Source organism: Eurytemora carolleeae, unplaced genomic scaffold (genome assembly GCF_000591075.1).
Source record: "Eurytemora carolleeae unplaced genomic scaffold, Eaff_2.0 scaffold59, whole genome shotgun sequence".
Lineage (NCBI taxonomy): Eukaryota > Metazoa > Arthropoda > Copepoda > Calanoida > Temoridae > Eurytemora > Eurytemora carolleeae.
Genome location: NW_019396064.1, coordinates 1 through 18,399, shown reverse-complemented (window position 1 = coordinate 18,399; position 18,399 = coordinate 1). Strand labels below are relative to the sequence as shown.

Genomic DNA, 18,399 nt, shown 5'->3' with positions numbered 1-18,399 from the left:
ATTCGATATCGTCTTTTTAAATAATTCTTTGATTTAGTACAGTGATACTTTCTAGGAAAGCTGCATCTGTAAGAGTTTCGTAGCTGTTATGTTCACATTTTGTTTGTTTATGTTTTGACTACTTATAATTCGGGTGTACTATAGTAAAACAATTGAAAATTGCAGTACACAAACAGAGTAAACTTGTCCGTTTTCACTGCTCATTTTGTGGAGACATATATAGACACATCTTTACAGTCTTTTATCTTTTTCATAAAATAAACTCTAGCAGACTCAGACATAATAATATTATGGCCAGGGGTGGACATAAGGATTCTTTAGGGGTCGAAAAGAAATGTTGTCTAAATTTCGGACTTCAGCAATATTTCAAGTTTAATCATGAAGTACTATTGAAGATCTTAATACAAATATTTCAAGTTTAATCATGAAGTACTATTGAAGATCTTAATACAAATTCGATATGGAGCAGAAACTGCATTAGGGTTCCTGCAAGTTTAGATAAACTATCGTAGTAGATTTTAAACTCAGTTTGTAGTAAACAGTTGTACTATAATTACAGGAACGTACATAGTACAAGGTGTGATATTTTTCTATTTAAACTTAGAAGTTAAATTCCATAGAACTGCATGTTCAAACAGAGCATAGATATTACAAAAATTGTTTTAACAGTTGGCATAGAGCAATTTGATAATTTTATTTACAATTTGTTATTATGCAAAACACATATGATCGTTTGGGTTTTGTGGCACTTTTAGTAAACCAGTCTAAGTATAATCCTTAAAGCCATAAAACTATGCATAAATAAAAAAGCTCCATTAAACGCAGAAACAAATAATGAAACTCCTATTATTGTTCTTGGATAAAATTTTTTAAAGAAATCTAGAGGGAATTAATGAAGAGCTTTGGAGAAACGGTTTAAACTAGAATTTTCACCATCTTTAGCAAATTTTATCCCCTTAATTCGCACAAATTCTGTATTTGCTCGTACACCCCTAATTGCACAGAATTCCACGCAAAATGCACAATTTTCGTGGCATTTTTCACATGAAGAAAAGAATAAAAACTGTGCAAATAGTGGAAAACTAAAATTTGCGAGCACAATGCCCAATTTGCGCACAAGAATATTTCCATTCCGCAGGAAACCCTACTGTAGACCCACGAAATAATTTATTTATAAATGGTAGTAATTCTTGCAAAAAAAAACAGCTATTCATTTTTATTTTAGTGTATAGGAAATATTGTTCTAACAACTTTTTATTTTAACCGTTTCCATGGACCCAAAAAAATTCAAAAGAATCCCTTAGCTGTAGATAGATAAATTCAGGGATTGTTAAAGGACGGGGTGTATGATAACTTCTCTTTACTTAAACATAAGATAGATATAAAAGTAGTAATAATACATTTAGAATCCAATTTAACACCTCCTTTTGTCTTCAATAGAACTCTTTATGCAGCATAAAGGGAATTTAAAACATGGGTTTAATCTAATATTAGCAAGATAATCACATCAATTCATATAATCTTATTTTTTTCCAGGTTACAAATTGGAAAGTATGGACAACCAGGGTTATGTCCAAAATGAGAAGGTTGATCGAAGACTCAGCCTTGCAGGGATGGAATTACCTGGACCTGTCAGGTATGCTCCTTCGTTGGGCATTTTTTTTATAGAGTAGTATTTCAGTGTCTAATGCTGTCACTTGTTTTTAGTCGAAGAAACAGCAGGGCACCACCACCTTATGTGCCAGAAGTCCCAAAATATAGGGCTGATAGAAGGCTTAGCTTGTCCGGGATGGAAATACCCGGGCCAGTCAGGTACACTGTACTTTCAGTTTACAGGAATTTGACATCTTTCATATAATCTGTCCTCATTGAGGGATATTAACTTCTCATAGTCTTACTTCCCTTAAAGGATTCTGACCTCCTTAGCAAGGAAGTAAGACTTCTTAAAAAAAAGTTGGACCTTACTCATTATCAGGAAATTTATCGATATAATTTGGAAGTTAATATACTATAATCATGGAGATATAGTTATTATGAAGAAATCAAATTCTTTACAGCTTTAAGTACAGTGTGGGTCTTCAAATAAGAAGCGCCTACATCTTATTTTAGCATGCTAAAATAAGTAGATAAACCAATCAATCATACTTTTCTTTTAGCTTTAATTCAGAGTTTAATTCTTTCAACTGTTTTAGTCGCAGAAATAGCAGGGCCCCGCCCCCTTTTGTGCCAGAAGTACCTGTAAACAGGGGAGAACGAAGACTAAGTTTATCTGGAATGGAAATACCAAATGTAGTTAGTCGGTAATTTTCCCTTTCCAATTTTAACCCTATTCCTGCTGGGGGGGGGGGGACAATTTGACCCCCCCCCCTGTAGTTGTTTTACATAACTCAAAAAGTATTGGTCTGAGGCTGTTGAAATTTTCTGACTTTTCCTACATACCCAAAGCCCTCCCTTTAGGCCTAAAACCGGGCTTTAATACTAGCTGCCTGAGTCCTCAGGCACACTGCCTGAAAGACTGCTTTTTCCTGTAACAAACTAAATCTTTGTTTTGACCCACTTCCACTTGTCAGATTTTGATAAAATTTAGTTTTTTGGAAAGCCTTTGACATAAGGAAACGAATTGCACAATTTTTGCGAAAAAAAAATTGCAAATTTTTTTCAAACAACCTGTCAAAGTAAATTTGCACATTTTTAGTTTTTCTTGATTAAAAATCAGGTTATTTAAAATTTTGCAAAAATATTTGCATATTTGAAATGGCATGGTCAAGGGCTTTTCAAAAATGTATAATTTTTCATTTTTTGGACAAATTTTTTTTTGCAAACATTTTTACTATATAACTGGATTTTGCGATAAAAAATTCAGTTTTTGCAAATTTGCAAATTTTTTTGCAGATTCTAAAAGTAGAGCACAAGAGCTTTCAAATGATGTATCATTTGTCATATTTGGACATCAAACATGGGATTTAGAGGGGGGGGTCAAATTGACCCCCCCCCCAGCATATCCTGGTTTTCAAGTACCCCAGCAGAAATAGGGTTAACTTATTTGAACTTGAAACAGTAACATGAAAGAAATAGTTACTGGCTTAACTTTATTCTGTTTTAAGGAGGAACAGCAAGTATCAGCAAGTAGTTCATCCTCATCCTGTAGTAGAGGATAAAGAAGAAGTTTCTGAGTATTCTCCTCCAGCATATCCTGGAGATAAGAAACAACCTGGAAAGGTTAAAAAGTCCTATAAGAGGGTCAAACAAGTACTTCAAAATAACAAGATTACCTCAAACTTTTTTCCTCCAAAAGGAGATGTGGCGATTAACATAACACTGATGATAACAGTTGTAATCATATTTCTGTGTGCAAGAACAGTTTTAGGTCCATATTCTGCTCTTGGGGGAACAATCTTTGCTGTCTTCATTCTTATCTTCTTTGCTCTGGTTGCAGGACAGATAGTGCTTCAAGCTGCAGCTTTACTCTCTAAGATGGTTGGATTTGATATTCGTATACCCCAGCTTCTTGGAATGATGGCTGTTGGGATATTTTGTAAAAACGTTCCATACAATGCCCATGAGTTTAACAGCCCAGAATGTCTTAACAGATCTTTGGCACATGGTAATCTTTACAAAGAACTGCATGGTAATGACAGTCATTTGATTGATCATGAAGGCTTAAATCTGCATTCAGATGACCCAAATGCGCATGGAGTTATGATGGATGTTCATGCCTCTTTAAAGGAAGGACATTCTGCTATTGTTGATCACCTTGAAAAAACAACAGACAATCCAAAATTTAGCACCACAGCAAAAATATTCCATGCAAAAGCTAAAGAATTCAAATCACCGTCTAATGCTTCACAAGCTCTAAAGTCACATGGGGAAGGTTTCAAACCAATTCCAGATTCTGAAACTCTTCATCATCGCGCAAGACGAAGTGGAGGTCATGATGAACCTGCTGTATACCGTGATCCTTGTGTTAAGAGATTTATTGGAGGTGATGTTGATCCAACTGTTAAAGGAATTTTGAGATCTGCATGTTTAACTTTTATTCTTCTGATGGCAGGTCTTGAATTGGATCCTCCACAACTATGGAGACTTAAATGGATTGTACTGAGAACTACCTTCATACCTTGCATAGTAGAGGCATTTGCTGCTGCCCTGTTTTGTTATCTGATCCTTGGATTTCCCTTTCTTCCTGGACTATGCTTTGGATTTGTTCTCTGCGGAGTATCTCCAGCTGTTATTATTCCAGGATTGGTGAATCTTAGTCAGAGAGGATACGGAGTAAAGAAGGGAATACCAACACTGGTTATTGCAACATGTTCTGCTGATGATCTTGTGGCTATTGGAGGATTTGGAATAGCTGCTGGAATTACTTTTAATCCTGATGCATCAATATCTGATCTTGCCAGCCATGGACCTCTTGAAGTGCTCTTGGGGATTGCATTTGGAATATTCTGGGGATACATCTGCCAATGGTTTCCAAGTAAGCAGTACGAAAACTATGTGTTCTTTAGATGGGTCTTACTGACAGCTGGAGGTGCTTTTGCTCTGTTTGGAGCACATATGATCCATTATGATGGAGCTGGAGGTCTGGCTTGTGTGATCATGGCATTTGTTGCCTCTATTCAGTGGAGAAGAGAAGGGTGGGGAGATCATAACCCTGTTACAGATATCTATAACAAGGTCTGGATTATCTTGTCTCCAGTTATCTTCTCACTCATCGGAACCAATATCAACGCAGAAAAGATGGATGGGGCAACTGTAGGAATGGGTGTTGCTGTACTTGTCTGTTGCTTTTTAACCAGGGGATTCTTTACCTATTGGTCAGCTGTTTGCGGAGGATTAGACACGAAAGAAAAAATATTTTTGGCCATTTCTTGGCTCCCTAAGGCTACAGTTCAAGCAGCTTTAGGTATTTCTTTTTACTTCTTTAATTCTTATTTAACCCAGTTTTGATTAATTAAAATAACAGATCAACAGGCACATGAAAGAGCTCTTTGTGTTTAACAACAAATTTACAGATTCTTTTAGTTTGTCAATATCTCACTTATATTCATTATTTTTTACTTTTTCAGGTCCGGCATTCTTGGAAAAAGCAATAGCAGCAAATCTTCCAGAGTATGTGCCAGTGAGTATTTATTAAATATTACACATTTTTAAATATTTTAAAAGCTGTTATTTTGTTTTTAATGCCCTTATTTTAAGATTGGAGAAACAATTCTTACCATGGCTGTCATATCCATTGCAATAAGTGCACCCATCGGAGCCATACTTATCTTGGCACTTGGACCTGTACTGCTTCCTAATGATTTTGAGGGTGATGAAGACGAAGATGAGGAGGCTGGTGAGCTTGATGTTATCAAGGAGAACATGAAAGAAATCACCAAGGAAGCTCATCACTAATACAGAACTTGATTATTTATTGCAATGCATCATTTTTTGGTTTTTATTTTTATTAAAAAGTGATTATATAAACAATTATTTAGCATTTGAATGTTAAAAAATCAAAAGCATATTTAACAAATAATTTGGCTTCTTTTAATAGAAAACTTTTGTTTAGCTGCAAAAGGTAATATATCATCCTCAAGTTTTCTTGTTTTTGCTTCCACCCTGTAGGTTACTTTCATACTATTGGCTTGGCTGCATCAGTTCAGGGGATGGTAAACATAGATACTAGATAGCTTAACGCTTAAGAGGTTCAGAAAATTCTTAGATTTTGTCATTCAGATAATCATATTTTATTTATATTTGATTCCAATTTTTAAAAAGAGGGCATTATGGATTAAAAATTGTATTATGCTTTCTTTAGATTCTTGTTTTAAAGATTCTATAGTATATGCACTACCAGAAAAATTGGCCTGTTTTTTCAATAAAAAGTTAAGGAATTACTAACCACAAGAAAATACACTTTCTTAATATCTTAAAATTATTCCCAAGGGGCAGAATGGTCGACCCTTCTATTAAGACATTTAAAGAATAAAACCTACTGTTAGAATAAAATAAAATCTTTTTCGCGATAAATATTTTTATTCCACTTAATTATTTAAAACTATAAGTCATCATTTAGCATTGATTACTCTAGCCTAAAATAATATCTGTATTGTTCCTAATTCTAAAATAAGGTGTGTTAATTGTCTTTAAAAGGTTAACATTCACTTTAAATGATATTAAAACCAAATCATTGTAATGATATTTTCCAATATATGTTTTATATATTAATGCTGCTAAAGAATGTATACAACATGAAACACAGTGTCCAGCAATAACCAATCTTAATAAAGAATAGAACTGTTCTAGACTTATTTTAAGAAGATATTATATTTGTATAGATTTAAAACTAATCATAAACGATATTTTAAAAATGTTTTACAGAATTATTTAAAGTATACAAAACAAAGAGTAATTACTTTTCGTGAATTTTAAAAATGTCAATATTAATTATAGTCGTCTTTAAAGTCTTTAAAGATTTAAAGTCTTTAAAGTCTTTAAAGTCTTTAAAGGTCTAAAGTATTTAAAGTCTTTAAAGGTCTAAAGTATTTAAAGTCTTTAAAGGTTTAAAGCCTTTGAAGCCTGCAAAAGTTTATAGTCTTTAAAGTCTTAAAAGTTTTTAGATTTTAAAGGGAACAATACCTAATTTTCAGAAAGATGCATGTGGAGAATTTTAGAGAGAATTTGTTTATATGTAGATAGTGCCTTTTTTTGTGACAACTAACACCGCCACAGGAAAATTTTTTGACATGAAAATTAAAAATATTTTGTCTTGAAAAAATGTCGACATTTATTGTTTTTGAAAATTAAATAGAAAAATTCGCAAAATTTGTTATTATGTAGAACGGATTAGAAATAAAGACTTGAAGAGCATAAGCTTAAAGTAAAAATTATTATTAGAAAAGTGGGCGCGAAGAGTCCTAAAAGTTTAGTATTGCTTGTCTGTCTGTTTGTTTCTATCAAATAAACGTCAAAATGGCTGAACCGATCGGGCCAAAAATTTGTATTGCAATCATCATGACCACCGAAAACGTTCATATTGAAAATTTCAACCAGAGATAAAACCATCGATTTTTTAAAACTAAATTAACTAATTAACTAATATTTTTTTAAAATCCTCGAACATTTTAGATTGATTAAAAATGGTGATATTCAGACCAACAATTAAAAGCTAAAATTGTCAATAGGGAAAGGGGAGTGAAGCGCTTTATAAGTTAAGTATTAGAGACAATCTAATTGTCTAATATAAGTAATCATTGAATCTATTTCTGTATTTAATGTATACTGTACATTTATACGTTTAAGATCAATTTGCAGTAACATTATTGATTTGATAGAATTTAAAAAAATAATAAAAATGATAAATATATCTATATACAAACAGCATTTCTTGCAATGGATGACACCCCAACTTCTTTTAAGTACAGGTTGGACCACTCTGATCTGTGAATTCCCCCCCCCCCCCCCCCCGCGCTAAAACCACCGCTGGTTTCCAGCATAAACTGCATTGGACTGCCTTCAAGTTTTGATAAACGGTAGGAGTAGACTTCTTTGTACTCAGTTCATAATTAGCAGTTGTTCTAATTACTAGTCTTTAGGTCTTATTCTTACTGATCAAGGATTTTATTTTGTTTGATGGGAAAATGCTTGAAGTAGATATGAAATTGAAATTAAAGGGAAGGTCAGCATAATTTCAAGTGACCCTCCATGCAAACACGGCAATTCCCGATTCACAACAATACCCTTGTAACCGTTATCTGATCAAAAATGTGGAAGATATCGTCGTTTTTATAGGTTTCAAAATGTTTAACTCAGATAAGTCCTGTATCTGTCTCTGCAATAGAAATGCGCGAGTCACTTTTGCAGATAACTCACAATTTTAAATATTAGATTTTCAAAATTATAAACATTGATATCTAAACCAGACAGACAAAGCTTGTAAGTGTATGTTGTGAAACTGGCATGGCCATCTTAGCATTGAGGGTCACATAAAGTACGAGTACAACGAGATCAGTGATAAAAGTTTATCTTACAGAACAGTTTCATTGGACATAAAAATCATGTCAGCCAAAATTGACAAAAATAACCAATTCTGCGTAGTGATATTGTTTGAGATTTTTTAAAAACTCAGTCATTTTCTTGCTTATCCTTGCTATCTTAACCTAGGATGTGATTATTAGCTAAATGAATTAGCAAATGAATTGTTATTATTAAAAACATCGACACTAGTACATACTTTGCTTGTATGTCTGTTTGTTAGTTTGTTTATATATATAATAAAACAAGACATTTATAAATATGTTGGCAAAAAAAAAAATTCCAATATTTTTTTCAAAATTAAAAAATTTCCACGGGCAACGGCCCTTCTGCTAGTATCCAATATACGTCAAAACAGCTAAACCGATTGGGCCCAAATTTTGTGTAAGAACCTCACATGACCCCAGGGAAGGTTTGTGGATGATCAAAATTTCAAAAATTAGCCTCAAACAAAATTTAATTTAATTTATTCCAGGGGAATTGTTGCTATAAAATTCGCGAACTTTTTTTGCTTTTGTTTTACAATGTACACAAAAAGAAAATGTTCACAATTGAAATGAAAGATGGGCGCGAAGAGCTCTGAAAGCCTAGTTTTTTAAATTAAATTTGAATGAATTATAGCTCTGGATTAATATAGAATGCAAATAGTTGTTATCTCCTTTATTTTAGATTTCGGAACGCCTGCCAAATCCACAGTTATTTAGGGAAAGAAAATTCCAAACCATGTTTTGGCCCAAACCTGACACTTTTTTTGCCATATTTTAGTCGTTTACAGTCCCTTTAAAATGTTCTTTTAATACTTAATGGAAATTGGAACATATTACATTTAAATTCACACTAAGAGCACAAAACTCGTTAACAACATGTGCATTGTGCCTTGTTTTACAACATGTGCAATCTGCCTTGTTCGTCGTTTCGTAATTTTGAGAATACTTTTTCAGACAATTAAATTAAGTTTTGTTATTTCAAAATATGAAGATTTATTTTTAAATATTACACAGATTCTAATCTTGATTTTCTATTGTTCTATTTGTGTACAAACTTGACACTGTTTCATTTCATGTTTGTAACACAAGAACGGTTTGGAACTTGCGTCCCCGGCTTTTGGCAAAATAGTTTCACTTCAAAACGTTTCCGTATCACGTTGCTTGTGACATGGTGCACTCAACTCAAACCTTAAAGGGAGTGTTCGCGAAAAATGAAAGGGGGTATAGGCTTAATGCGATAAAAAAGCGCTTTTGATCGCTACTAATCTTACTTCTATCTGTTGCGTCTATAAGGAGAAAATTGTTAAAGACGTCTCATACGAATAACTAAGCGGCCATACAAATTGAGAAAATTGCAACATACTACTTAGAACGTAAAAAATCAATTTAATTTCAAACAAATCATTTAGATATTACAACCTATAGTCATCGATTATCTTTCGCCACATTTGTATATAGTTTATATTTTATAATATTTTATTTTTTTAGAAAACGTTTGCAACGGATTTCGAAAATTGTGAGTGGTGTGCGGCATTCTTAGATAGTTGCGCAATTCACAAGAGAAACAAGCAAATTAGTTAAAAAATATTATAAAATATAAACTATATACAAATGTGGCGAAAGATAATCGATGACTATAGGTTGTAATATCTGAAGGATTTGTTTGAAATTAAATTGATATTTTACGGTCTAAGTAGTATGTTGCAATTTTCTCAATTTGTATGGGCGCTAAGTTATTCGGTATGAGACATCTTTAACAATTTTCTCATTGTAGACGCAACAGATAGAAGTAAAATTAGTGGCGATCAAAAGCGCTTTTTTATCGCATTAAGCCTATACCCCCTTTCATTTTTCGCGAACACTCCCTTTAAGAATTTAATTTAATCTCTATTTTTATCTTTTAGTTTTCCCCCTAAGTTCCCCCTTCTTTTCTTCTATTTCAAACTTTACTATTTGATCAAACGTGCATGCAGAACTCTTAGTTTAAAAATCGGAGGCTTAATTCACCAAGTTACAAAATTATAGGGATTATAAAAATAAATTTATTTTAATGTTAATTCAACATTTATAAACAATTGAAGGTCTGTAAATGATTAAAAGATCGAGATATTACCGAGTTTAATTTCAATTGATTAAAAACCTATTTGCATACTTTTATATAAAGTAGCCAAGGGTACATTTTTAGACCAGTTTCAACACGTACAGGTCCACTAAAAATATTTACGAAATAATTTTCCTTTTACAATTACTAATTTCAATTTGGAACATATCACATTTTTAAAGAGAATTTGCACTTTGACTTCAAAACGTATTTTGGAACATGAGTCCCCTGTATTACCAGGTTCCAAAAAATTAACAAAATAATTGTAATTTTATTGATTTATCCATTTGTTTTGGTTTATTTTAGATATTTCATCATTTATTTTTCAATAGTTTGCTTAAAATGCAGTTGTTTTTTTCTTTTTTAATGTTTACTCTGCAAGAATATGGAAGGAAAAAAATACATCTTTTGCCAGACTAACTATCTGAAATTAATTGATTTTTTAAAAATATGAAATAAAGAGGAAAAATGTTACATAAACTTTTAGTTTTTGGATTAGTTTTACTTTACAGGTGATTTCCAATTGCCGCCCCCCCCCTCCTCCCCAAGCAGTTTGATAGACTTTAATTTTTAACACTTCTGCAGTTTAGGGAAACACACAGTTAAAAAAGAAAATACAATTTTACCAAAAAACGATAAAAAGAAACTGAGACAACGCCACAAACTCTGATTTCTTTGTAACCCAATCTTTGCAACTTAATGTCGTAGACCTTTGATCATTTCAAACTATGAATTCTGTTAGATCAAATAATACGCTTGAATTATTAAAGGTGACTTTGTACACCTTTAGGTTACAAAGGGTATATCAAATTTAAGCTTGTGACAAAGACTCAATTTCTTTTTTGTGTGGAAATGTTAGAAAACAGTATGTGGAATTGCAATTAACATATAATTTCTTCATATCTTTCTTATTTGGTAACTTGTATAAAAATACAGAAATTCTGAGATTAGAAAAAATGTGTACTTTGTCCCAACTTTCATCTTTTCTTCATGTCATGAAATCAAGAAATGTTTTTTTAGATGAAATCCTGTTTTTTATCCATTGGGAAATTTCCTCTCATTGAACATGAAAAAGAAATAATATCTGTCATAAACCAGTCTTAATATCAAGAATATAATGCAGTGTATCTTTTCATTAAATATAACTATTATGTACTTTATCATGCATGCTCACTTCATGGTGAATTTTATTATTAACGTGATTTAATATAATGTTAAAATATTAAATTAGTTGTACACTAAAGCAAAGTTTCCTTGAATCCCAGATTTTCTCCAAAACATTTCGAATATTTCTAAATAAATTTGTTTCAATTTTATTGAATACTAAACTGAAATTAGGATATTATTTTTATTTCTGCTATTATATCTAGAAATAACTAAAAGTGTAATTAAATTGTTGTTTTTTTGAAATTTCTAGATATTTTTTAGAAGTTCTTGTTTTTAGAAGTTCATGTGGAAGATTTATAAAATTAGATAACATTAAAAATCTTTTAAACAATTTCTGGGTTGCCCATAATTACACAATACCCTATTCTGTAGTATCCCAAAATCTTTTAATTTTATGACAGAGAATAACCAAAATTTTGCCAGTTTCAGGTTTGTATTAGTAACATGGATAACCGTGGTTACAATGTTACGAATGAGAAAAATGATCGAAGACTCAGTCTCTCTGGAATGGAGATGCCAGGTCTATACAGGTATTTAAAGGGACTGTAAGCGTAATTTTAAGTGATCATCCATGCGAAGAGGGCAATGCCCAATTTACAACGGTACACTTGACTGTTAATTGAAGACAGAACCTTTATGTGTAAATCTCGCAAATAGCGGTTTTATGACTGTAAAATACTATGTAAGCTGCATACAATGTAAACTCAAAAGGGTTGATCCATACTTACATTCCTAGTGTGTTCAAATATTTGATGTAGATTAATAAAAGGTTAGTCAATAATAGTCAAAGGTTTAGGGCTACATTCAATAGAGAATTGTTAACTAATTATTCTAAATTACTTTATCATTATTTTCGTAGTCGAAGGGGCAGCAAGGCGCCACCACCTTTTGTGCCCGAAGTATCGGAAGATAGGGGAGATAGACGACTCAGCTTGTCTGGCATGGAATTGCCAATTCCATACAGGTAGTTTTTTCCGGTCTTTATTTCTCAATGAAAAGTGCTCAGCTGCCATGCTCAATATTCACATCTGCCTTTTATTTTAAAGCAATTATCATAATCAATGAAAACATCTGATACATCTTTACTTGAAATCTCATTAACTCAGACCAGATATTTATTGCTTCTAGTTGGTCAATGCTTCCATGCAGACATAGCTTTCTTTGAAAGAGAATTGACTCATAAATGTAGATTCGTGCTTTTAAATGAAATAACAATTCAAAGGTCAGACCTCTTTTTAAAGGCTTCATAACCTCTCTTTATCTAGCCGAAGGGGAAGCAAATATCAGCCTGTGCAAGAACCTGTTCAAGAAACCTTTGAGCTCCCAGAGGATCCTCCCCCTGCCTACCAAGGCAATAAAAAGGCCCCTGGAAAGGTCAAAAAGTCTTACAAGAGAGTAAAACAAGCACTTCAGAGTAATAGGATTACCTCAAACTTCTTTCCCCCAAAAGGAGAGGTGGCAACGAACATAACTCTAATGATAGCAGTCGTTATCATATTTCTGTGTGCAAGAACAGTTTTAGGATCATATTCTGCTCTAGGGGGAACAATCTTTGCTGTCTTCATTCTAGTATTCTTTGCTTTGGTAGCTGGACAGATAGTTCTTCAGCTTGCAGCAATAATATCCAAGCTTGCAGGGTTTGATATTCGCATCCCACAACTACTTGGAATGATGGCTGTTGGAATCTTTTGTAAAAATGTTCCGTACAATTCCCATGAATTCAACAGCCCAGAATGTCTAAACAGATCTTTGACCCATAGTGATCTTCATGAAGATGTTCATGGAAATGAAAGTCATTTGATTCTGCATGGTGATACCGACTTACATCACTTAAATGTACATGGAAAAATAATGGACATTCACGCCTCTTTCAATGAAGGACATGCTAAAATCGTTGAACACCTGAAAAATTCTACATTCAGTTCAACAGCTGAAATAAATCATAATGACCATCCAGAATCTATTGGATCAACTAATAATACCCATGAAGATAAATTAGATACTCACACTAATGGAGAAGGATTTAAGCCAATTCCAGATTCTGAAAATCATCATCATCGAGCAAGACGAAGTGGAGGTCATGATGAGCCTGTTGTATACCGTGATCCTTGTGTTAAGAGATTTATTGGAAATGATGTTGATCCAACTGTTAAAACAATCTTAAGATCTGCATGCTTAACATGTATTCTTCTGATGGCAGGTCTTGAATTGGATCCTCCACAACTATGGAGACTTAAATGGATTGTACTGAGAACTACCTTCATACCTTGCATAGTAGAGGCATTTGCTGCTGCCCTGTTTTGTTATCTGATCCTTGGATTTCCCTTTCTTCCTGGACTATGCTTTGGATTTGTTCTCTGCGGAGTATCTCCAGCTGTTATTATTCCAGGATTGGTGAATCTTAGTCAGAGAGGATACGGAGTAAAGAAGGGAATACCAACACTGGTTATTGCAACATGTTCTGCTGATGATCTTGTGGCTATTGGAGGATTTGGAATAGCTGCTGGAATTACTTTTAATCCTGATGCATCAATATCTGATCTTGCCAGCCATGGACCTCTTGAAGTGCTCTTGGGGATTGCATTTGGAATATTCTGGGGATACATCTGCCAATGGTTTCCAAGCAAGCAGAATGCAAACTATGTGTTCTTCAGATGGGTCATCCTAACAGCAGGAGGTCTGTTTGCTCTGTTTGGAGCACATATGATCCATTATGATGGAGCTGGAGGTCTGGCTTGTGTGATTATGGCATTTGTGGCCTCTATTCAGTGGAGAAGAGAAGGGTGGGGAGATCATAACCCTGTTACAGATATCTATAACAAGGTCTGGATTATCTTGTCTCCAGTTATCTTCTCACTCATTGGAACCAATATCAACGCAGAAAAGATGGACGGGGCAACTGTAGGATTGGGTGTTGCTGTACTTTTCTGTTGCTTTATAACCAGAGGATTTTTTACTTTTTGGTCTGCGGTTTGTGGAGGGTTAGACACAAAAGAAAAAATCTTTCTTGCTGTTGCTTGGCTTCCAAAAGCAACAGTCCAAGCAGCATTAGGTGATTAAACATAATAATAATAATATTTTATCAATCATTTATAATTAAAGTTTTGATTATTTCTAATTGCCATGATTAAGGTCCTGCGTTCTTGGAAAAGGCGATTTCAGCAGGACTTACGGATTTTATACCTGTAAGTAAATTTAACCTTTGTTATAGCATGGACATTGGACAGTGTTGAAGCATTACCATACTTGTTATCAAATGTTCTTTTTGTGTGGTTGTCTTTCACATATGTTTATTTTATCAATAATAATTAATTAATTTTATGTCAAGCTGAGATTTTTTTTAAAAGCCTTTCCTAGACTTGATTCTAATTTGTACTCATTTGACCAATGATATAATGCATAATGGTCTACATAATCAGCTGACAAATCTAGGTTGGCTCAGTATAAATTTCGAAAATTTACATATGTATATTATTGTGTTTATTGTATAAATCTAGCAAACTTCAACATGACAGATAATTATCAAGATTTTAAATGTAAACACATACTAAATTATAGTATTTATGAAATTTACGATTTTACTGAAGCCAAGTCAAACCAAAACTCAGGTTTGAGCTTGAGCTTTACTAAAGAATAAATAGACGCTAAGACCGGGTTTTACTCAAGCTTTTAAGATCTCAGCTCTGATCAAATATAATGATGAATTTAATTTGAAATTGGTGGCAAGCTCATTTATTTAAACACATATTAATATAACGCCAACTTTATTATAAATATTACAGATGGGAGAGACGATTCTCACTATGGCAGTTATTTCCATAGCTATAAGCGCTCCCATCGGCGCCATTCTCATCCTAGCGCTTGGACCTGTTCTGCTACCAAATGACTTTGAGGATAAAGAGGATGACCCAGAAGACAATACTGATAGAGAGGGTATCATTGAAAACATGAAAGAGGTTGTGCATCACTAAGCCTTCAGTTTGGGATATCATGCTGGGCTTTTATGATAAAAAAATGGCAATTAATGATTCCTTGTTAAGTTTTCTACAGTTTGTAACTTTCATCATAATTCCTTTATTTTACTATTTTTACTTTTTATCAAAATATTTCTCTTTAACTTTTTAATTTCTATGCAACCTTCTTACACATCAAAATAAACAGATATGTAAGAAAAAGGGAATTGCAAAATAAAATGTAATTTATATGCGTATATTAAATATTTACATTCAGGACTATATCTATGTTTTTTATATATTATTGTTCATTAGTCTAGATATTTGTTGAATTAAATGTTTAAATATTATATTATTCTGTATTCTACAGCCTTCAAGTTCCACTTGTCAATCAGCTTGAAGAGTCTACAGTATTACCCACAAAACCTAACACTTGAATGACGACATAAAACTTGTTAAATACAATATATTAAAAGTTAAATTTGGTCTTTTGCCTTAAATGTCGTCTTCTTCCATAATATGTCACGTTGTTTGTTGCCAAAGAGAATAATACTAAATATTTTATGGCATCCATATTATAGTAAAATTGATTTCTAAGTAAAATATATTTGAGCAAAGTTTTTTTTCAATTAAATAAACTGCAAAAAGTCTTAAAGTTCTAATACGGCATATGGAAGAAGACATTCAAAACTATTCACCAACTGTCATGTTTCGTGGGACACCCTGTACGTGCTTAATTTTATTTAAATACTTCTGAAGGTTACACATTCTTCAGCTATGTGCCAGCTGGTTTCTTGGGTATTGTTTGTTTAGTGTGAAAAATACAGCTTCATTAATCCTTTCACTGTAAACTCTGTCTCATTTTTAATACCGAGCCGACTTTTAAGCAGCAGGCGCTAGTTCACGGTGAACTAGAGGTCCTAGACAAAAACCAAGTGAGTACATACTTTAGAACCCATTTTCACCCATTAAGCGTATATTTGTCACATTTGCTATTAACACTTTTTTCAATATATCTAAGGACAAGTTATTTTACGTTAACTTTGACAGATTTTGAATGAGAGATCAAAATATGACTGATAATAATATGCCAATACAGACAGGATGCACTTCGTTGTATTTAGTTTCACGTGAGTGGTACTCTGTACACTACAGTACAAACTTACAAATGAATGAGAACACAAAACTGTTTTAAGTTTTATTTATGCATACATTTCTTGATTTTTATTTAGGGTAGAACTTGTATACAATTTTTTCAACCATGAATGAAACGATAGCAAGTGGAATCATTAGTCCATATAGCAGAAAGGGAACCTGTAATGTAAACTGTACTGGAGGTGTGAGTCAAAAGTAATTAGTGTTATAAGCGTAGTCTTAATAAAAAAAACTGTTTTTAGTTCTTTTTAGTATTTTTGCAATATGTTTTATATAATGCATTTTATTTTCGGAACCTGCATGACCCAACAAAATCGAAAATTTATTTTTTTATTATAACTATAAGAGTAGAAAAAATATTATTTCTATCAAATCCTAAAATCCAAGAGAGTGTTTGTATAAAATTTAATGATCTAATTCAATGAATCTTTATACTTTCCCAAAGGCGTTTTCCCAAGCGGCAGCTTCCCAAGGTGATTTTCCCTAGTGGCAACTTCCCAAGCCGCAGTGCTCGGCCCCCTAGCCTGTTCTATCCGCAGCGCTCATCCCCTTTCCCATCCTAGCCGCAGCGTTTATCCCCACGCCAGTGCAGCTTGCTGCACCTCAGAAGACCTCATGACCCGACAGCAATTATTCTTTTGAAGAAAATAGGAATTTGGAGAATTTCTCCGGCTCATATTTTCTACAAATGTAAAATAGCTGTCGGAGTATCGGGTCATGGTATTTTAATTCTGAACATTACCTGAAATTGTTGAAGACCCTGGGTGGAGAACTGTTGTTTGGCATTTACTAAAAAATTAACTATTGGATAACCGGTACAGTAAGGCCAAAAAATATGCGAATTATGAAGACGACATTTAATTACAATCATTTGAGAATTTATGTTGTTCAAAAGCAAATAGTCTAAAGTGACTGTAGCCGCAATTTTAATTAGTTTAAAGTGATTGTAAGCGTATTTTTTAAATAGTCTAAAGTGACTGTAGGCGTAATTTTAATTATTCTAAAGTGACTGTAGGCGTACTTTTTAATAGTCTAAAGTGACTGTAGGCGTAATTTTAATTAGTCTAAAGTTACTTTAGTTGTAATTTTAAAAAGTCTAAAGTGACTGTAGGCATAATTTTTAATAGTCTAAAGTGACTGTAGGCATAATTTTTAATAGTCTAAAGTGACTGTAGGCATAATTTTTAATAATCTAAAGTGACTGTAGGCGTAATTGTAAATAATCTAAAGTGACTGTAGGCGTAATTTTAATTATTCTAAAGTGACTGTAGGCGTAATTTTAATTATTCTAAAGTGACTGTAGGCGTAATTTTCAATAGTCTAAAGTGACTGTAGGGGTAATTTCAATGAGTCTAAAGTTACTTTAGTTGTAATTTTAAAAAGCCTAAAGTGACTATAGGCGTAATTTTTAATAGTCTTAAGTGACTATAGGCGTAATTTTAAATAGTCTAAAGTGACTATAGGCGTAATTTTAATCAGTCTAAAGTGACTGTAAGCGTAATTTTAAATAGTATAAAGTGGCTGTAGGCATAATTTTAAATAGTCTAAAGTGACTGTAGGCGTAATTTTAATCATTCTAAAGTGACTGTAGGCGTAATTTTAATAATTTTAAAGTGACTGTAGGCGTAATTTTTAATAGTCTGAAGTGACTGGAGGCGTAATTTTAATTAGTCTAAAGTTACTTTAGTTGCAATTTTAAAAAGCCTAAAGTGACTATAGGCGTAATTTTTAATAGTCTAAAGTGTTTATAGGCGTAATTTCAAATAGTCTATAGTGACTGTAGGCGTAATTTTAATTATTCTAAAGTGACTATAGGCGTAATTTTAATTGTTCTAAAGTGACTGTTGGCGTAACTTTTAAAAGTCTAAAGTGACTGTAGGCGTAATTTTAATTAGATTAAAGTTCCTTTAGTTGTAATTTTAAAAAGCCTAAAGTGACTATAGGCGTAATTTTTAATAGTCTAAAGTGTTTATAGGCGTAATTTTAAATAGTCTAAAGTGACTGTAGGCGTAATTTTAAT

The 18,399-nt window shown here is 32.9% G+C and overlaps 2 protein-coding genes and 1 long non-coding RNA gene across 4 annotated transcripts; 2 read left to right on the top strand and 1 right to left on the bottom strand.

Moving 5' to 3' along the window:
- The first annotated feature begins 495 nt into the window (after positions 1–495).
- On the top strand, positions 496–6,274 carry LOC111709609 (uncharacterized). Of its 2 annotated transcripts, XM_023483348.1 has the most exons (7): positions 496–577; positions 1,537–1,636; positions 1,708–1,812; positions 2,193–2,300; positions 3,105–4,903; positions 5,067–5,119; positions 5,197–6,274. In XM_023483348.1, exons 2-7 carry the CDS (start codon positions 1,554–1,556, stop codon positions 5,392–5,394), a joined length of 2,346 nt encoding a protein of 781 aa, XP_023339116.1. In that variant the 5' UTR covers positions 496–577; positions 1,537–1,553; the 3' UTR covers positions 5,395–6,274. The 2 variants fall into 2 exon arrangements, with proteins under 2 accessions (XP_023339116.1, XP_023339125.1); XM_023483357.1 differs by lacking the exon at positions 1,708–1,812.
- Positions 6,275–11,673: 5,399 nt separating this feature from the next.
- On the top strand, positions 11,674–15,722 carry LOC111709598 (uncharacterized). The gene is made up of 5 exons (XM_023483338.1): positions 11,674–11,801; positions 12,131–12,235; positions 12,537–14,323; positions 14,404–14,456; positions 15,054–15,722. The coding sequence occupies exons 1-5, from the start codon at positions 11,716–11,718 to the stop codon at positions 15,240–15,242; spliced, it is 2,220 nt and encodes a 739-aa protein (XP_023339106.1). The 5' UTR covers positions 11,674–11,715; the 3' UTR covers positions 15,243–15,722.
- A 687-nt stretch (positions 15,723–16,409) lies between these two features.
- LOC111709593 (uncharacterized) lies at positions 16,410–17,188 on the bottom strand. The gene is made up of 2 exons (XR_002766894.1): positions 17,122–17,188; positions 16,410–16,538 (listed from the first exon to the last, which is right to left on the bottom strand). It is a non-coding gene; the product is annotated as an uncharacterized LOC111709593 (long non-coding RNA).
- Positions 17,189–18,399: the final 1,211 nt, after the last annotated feature.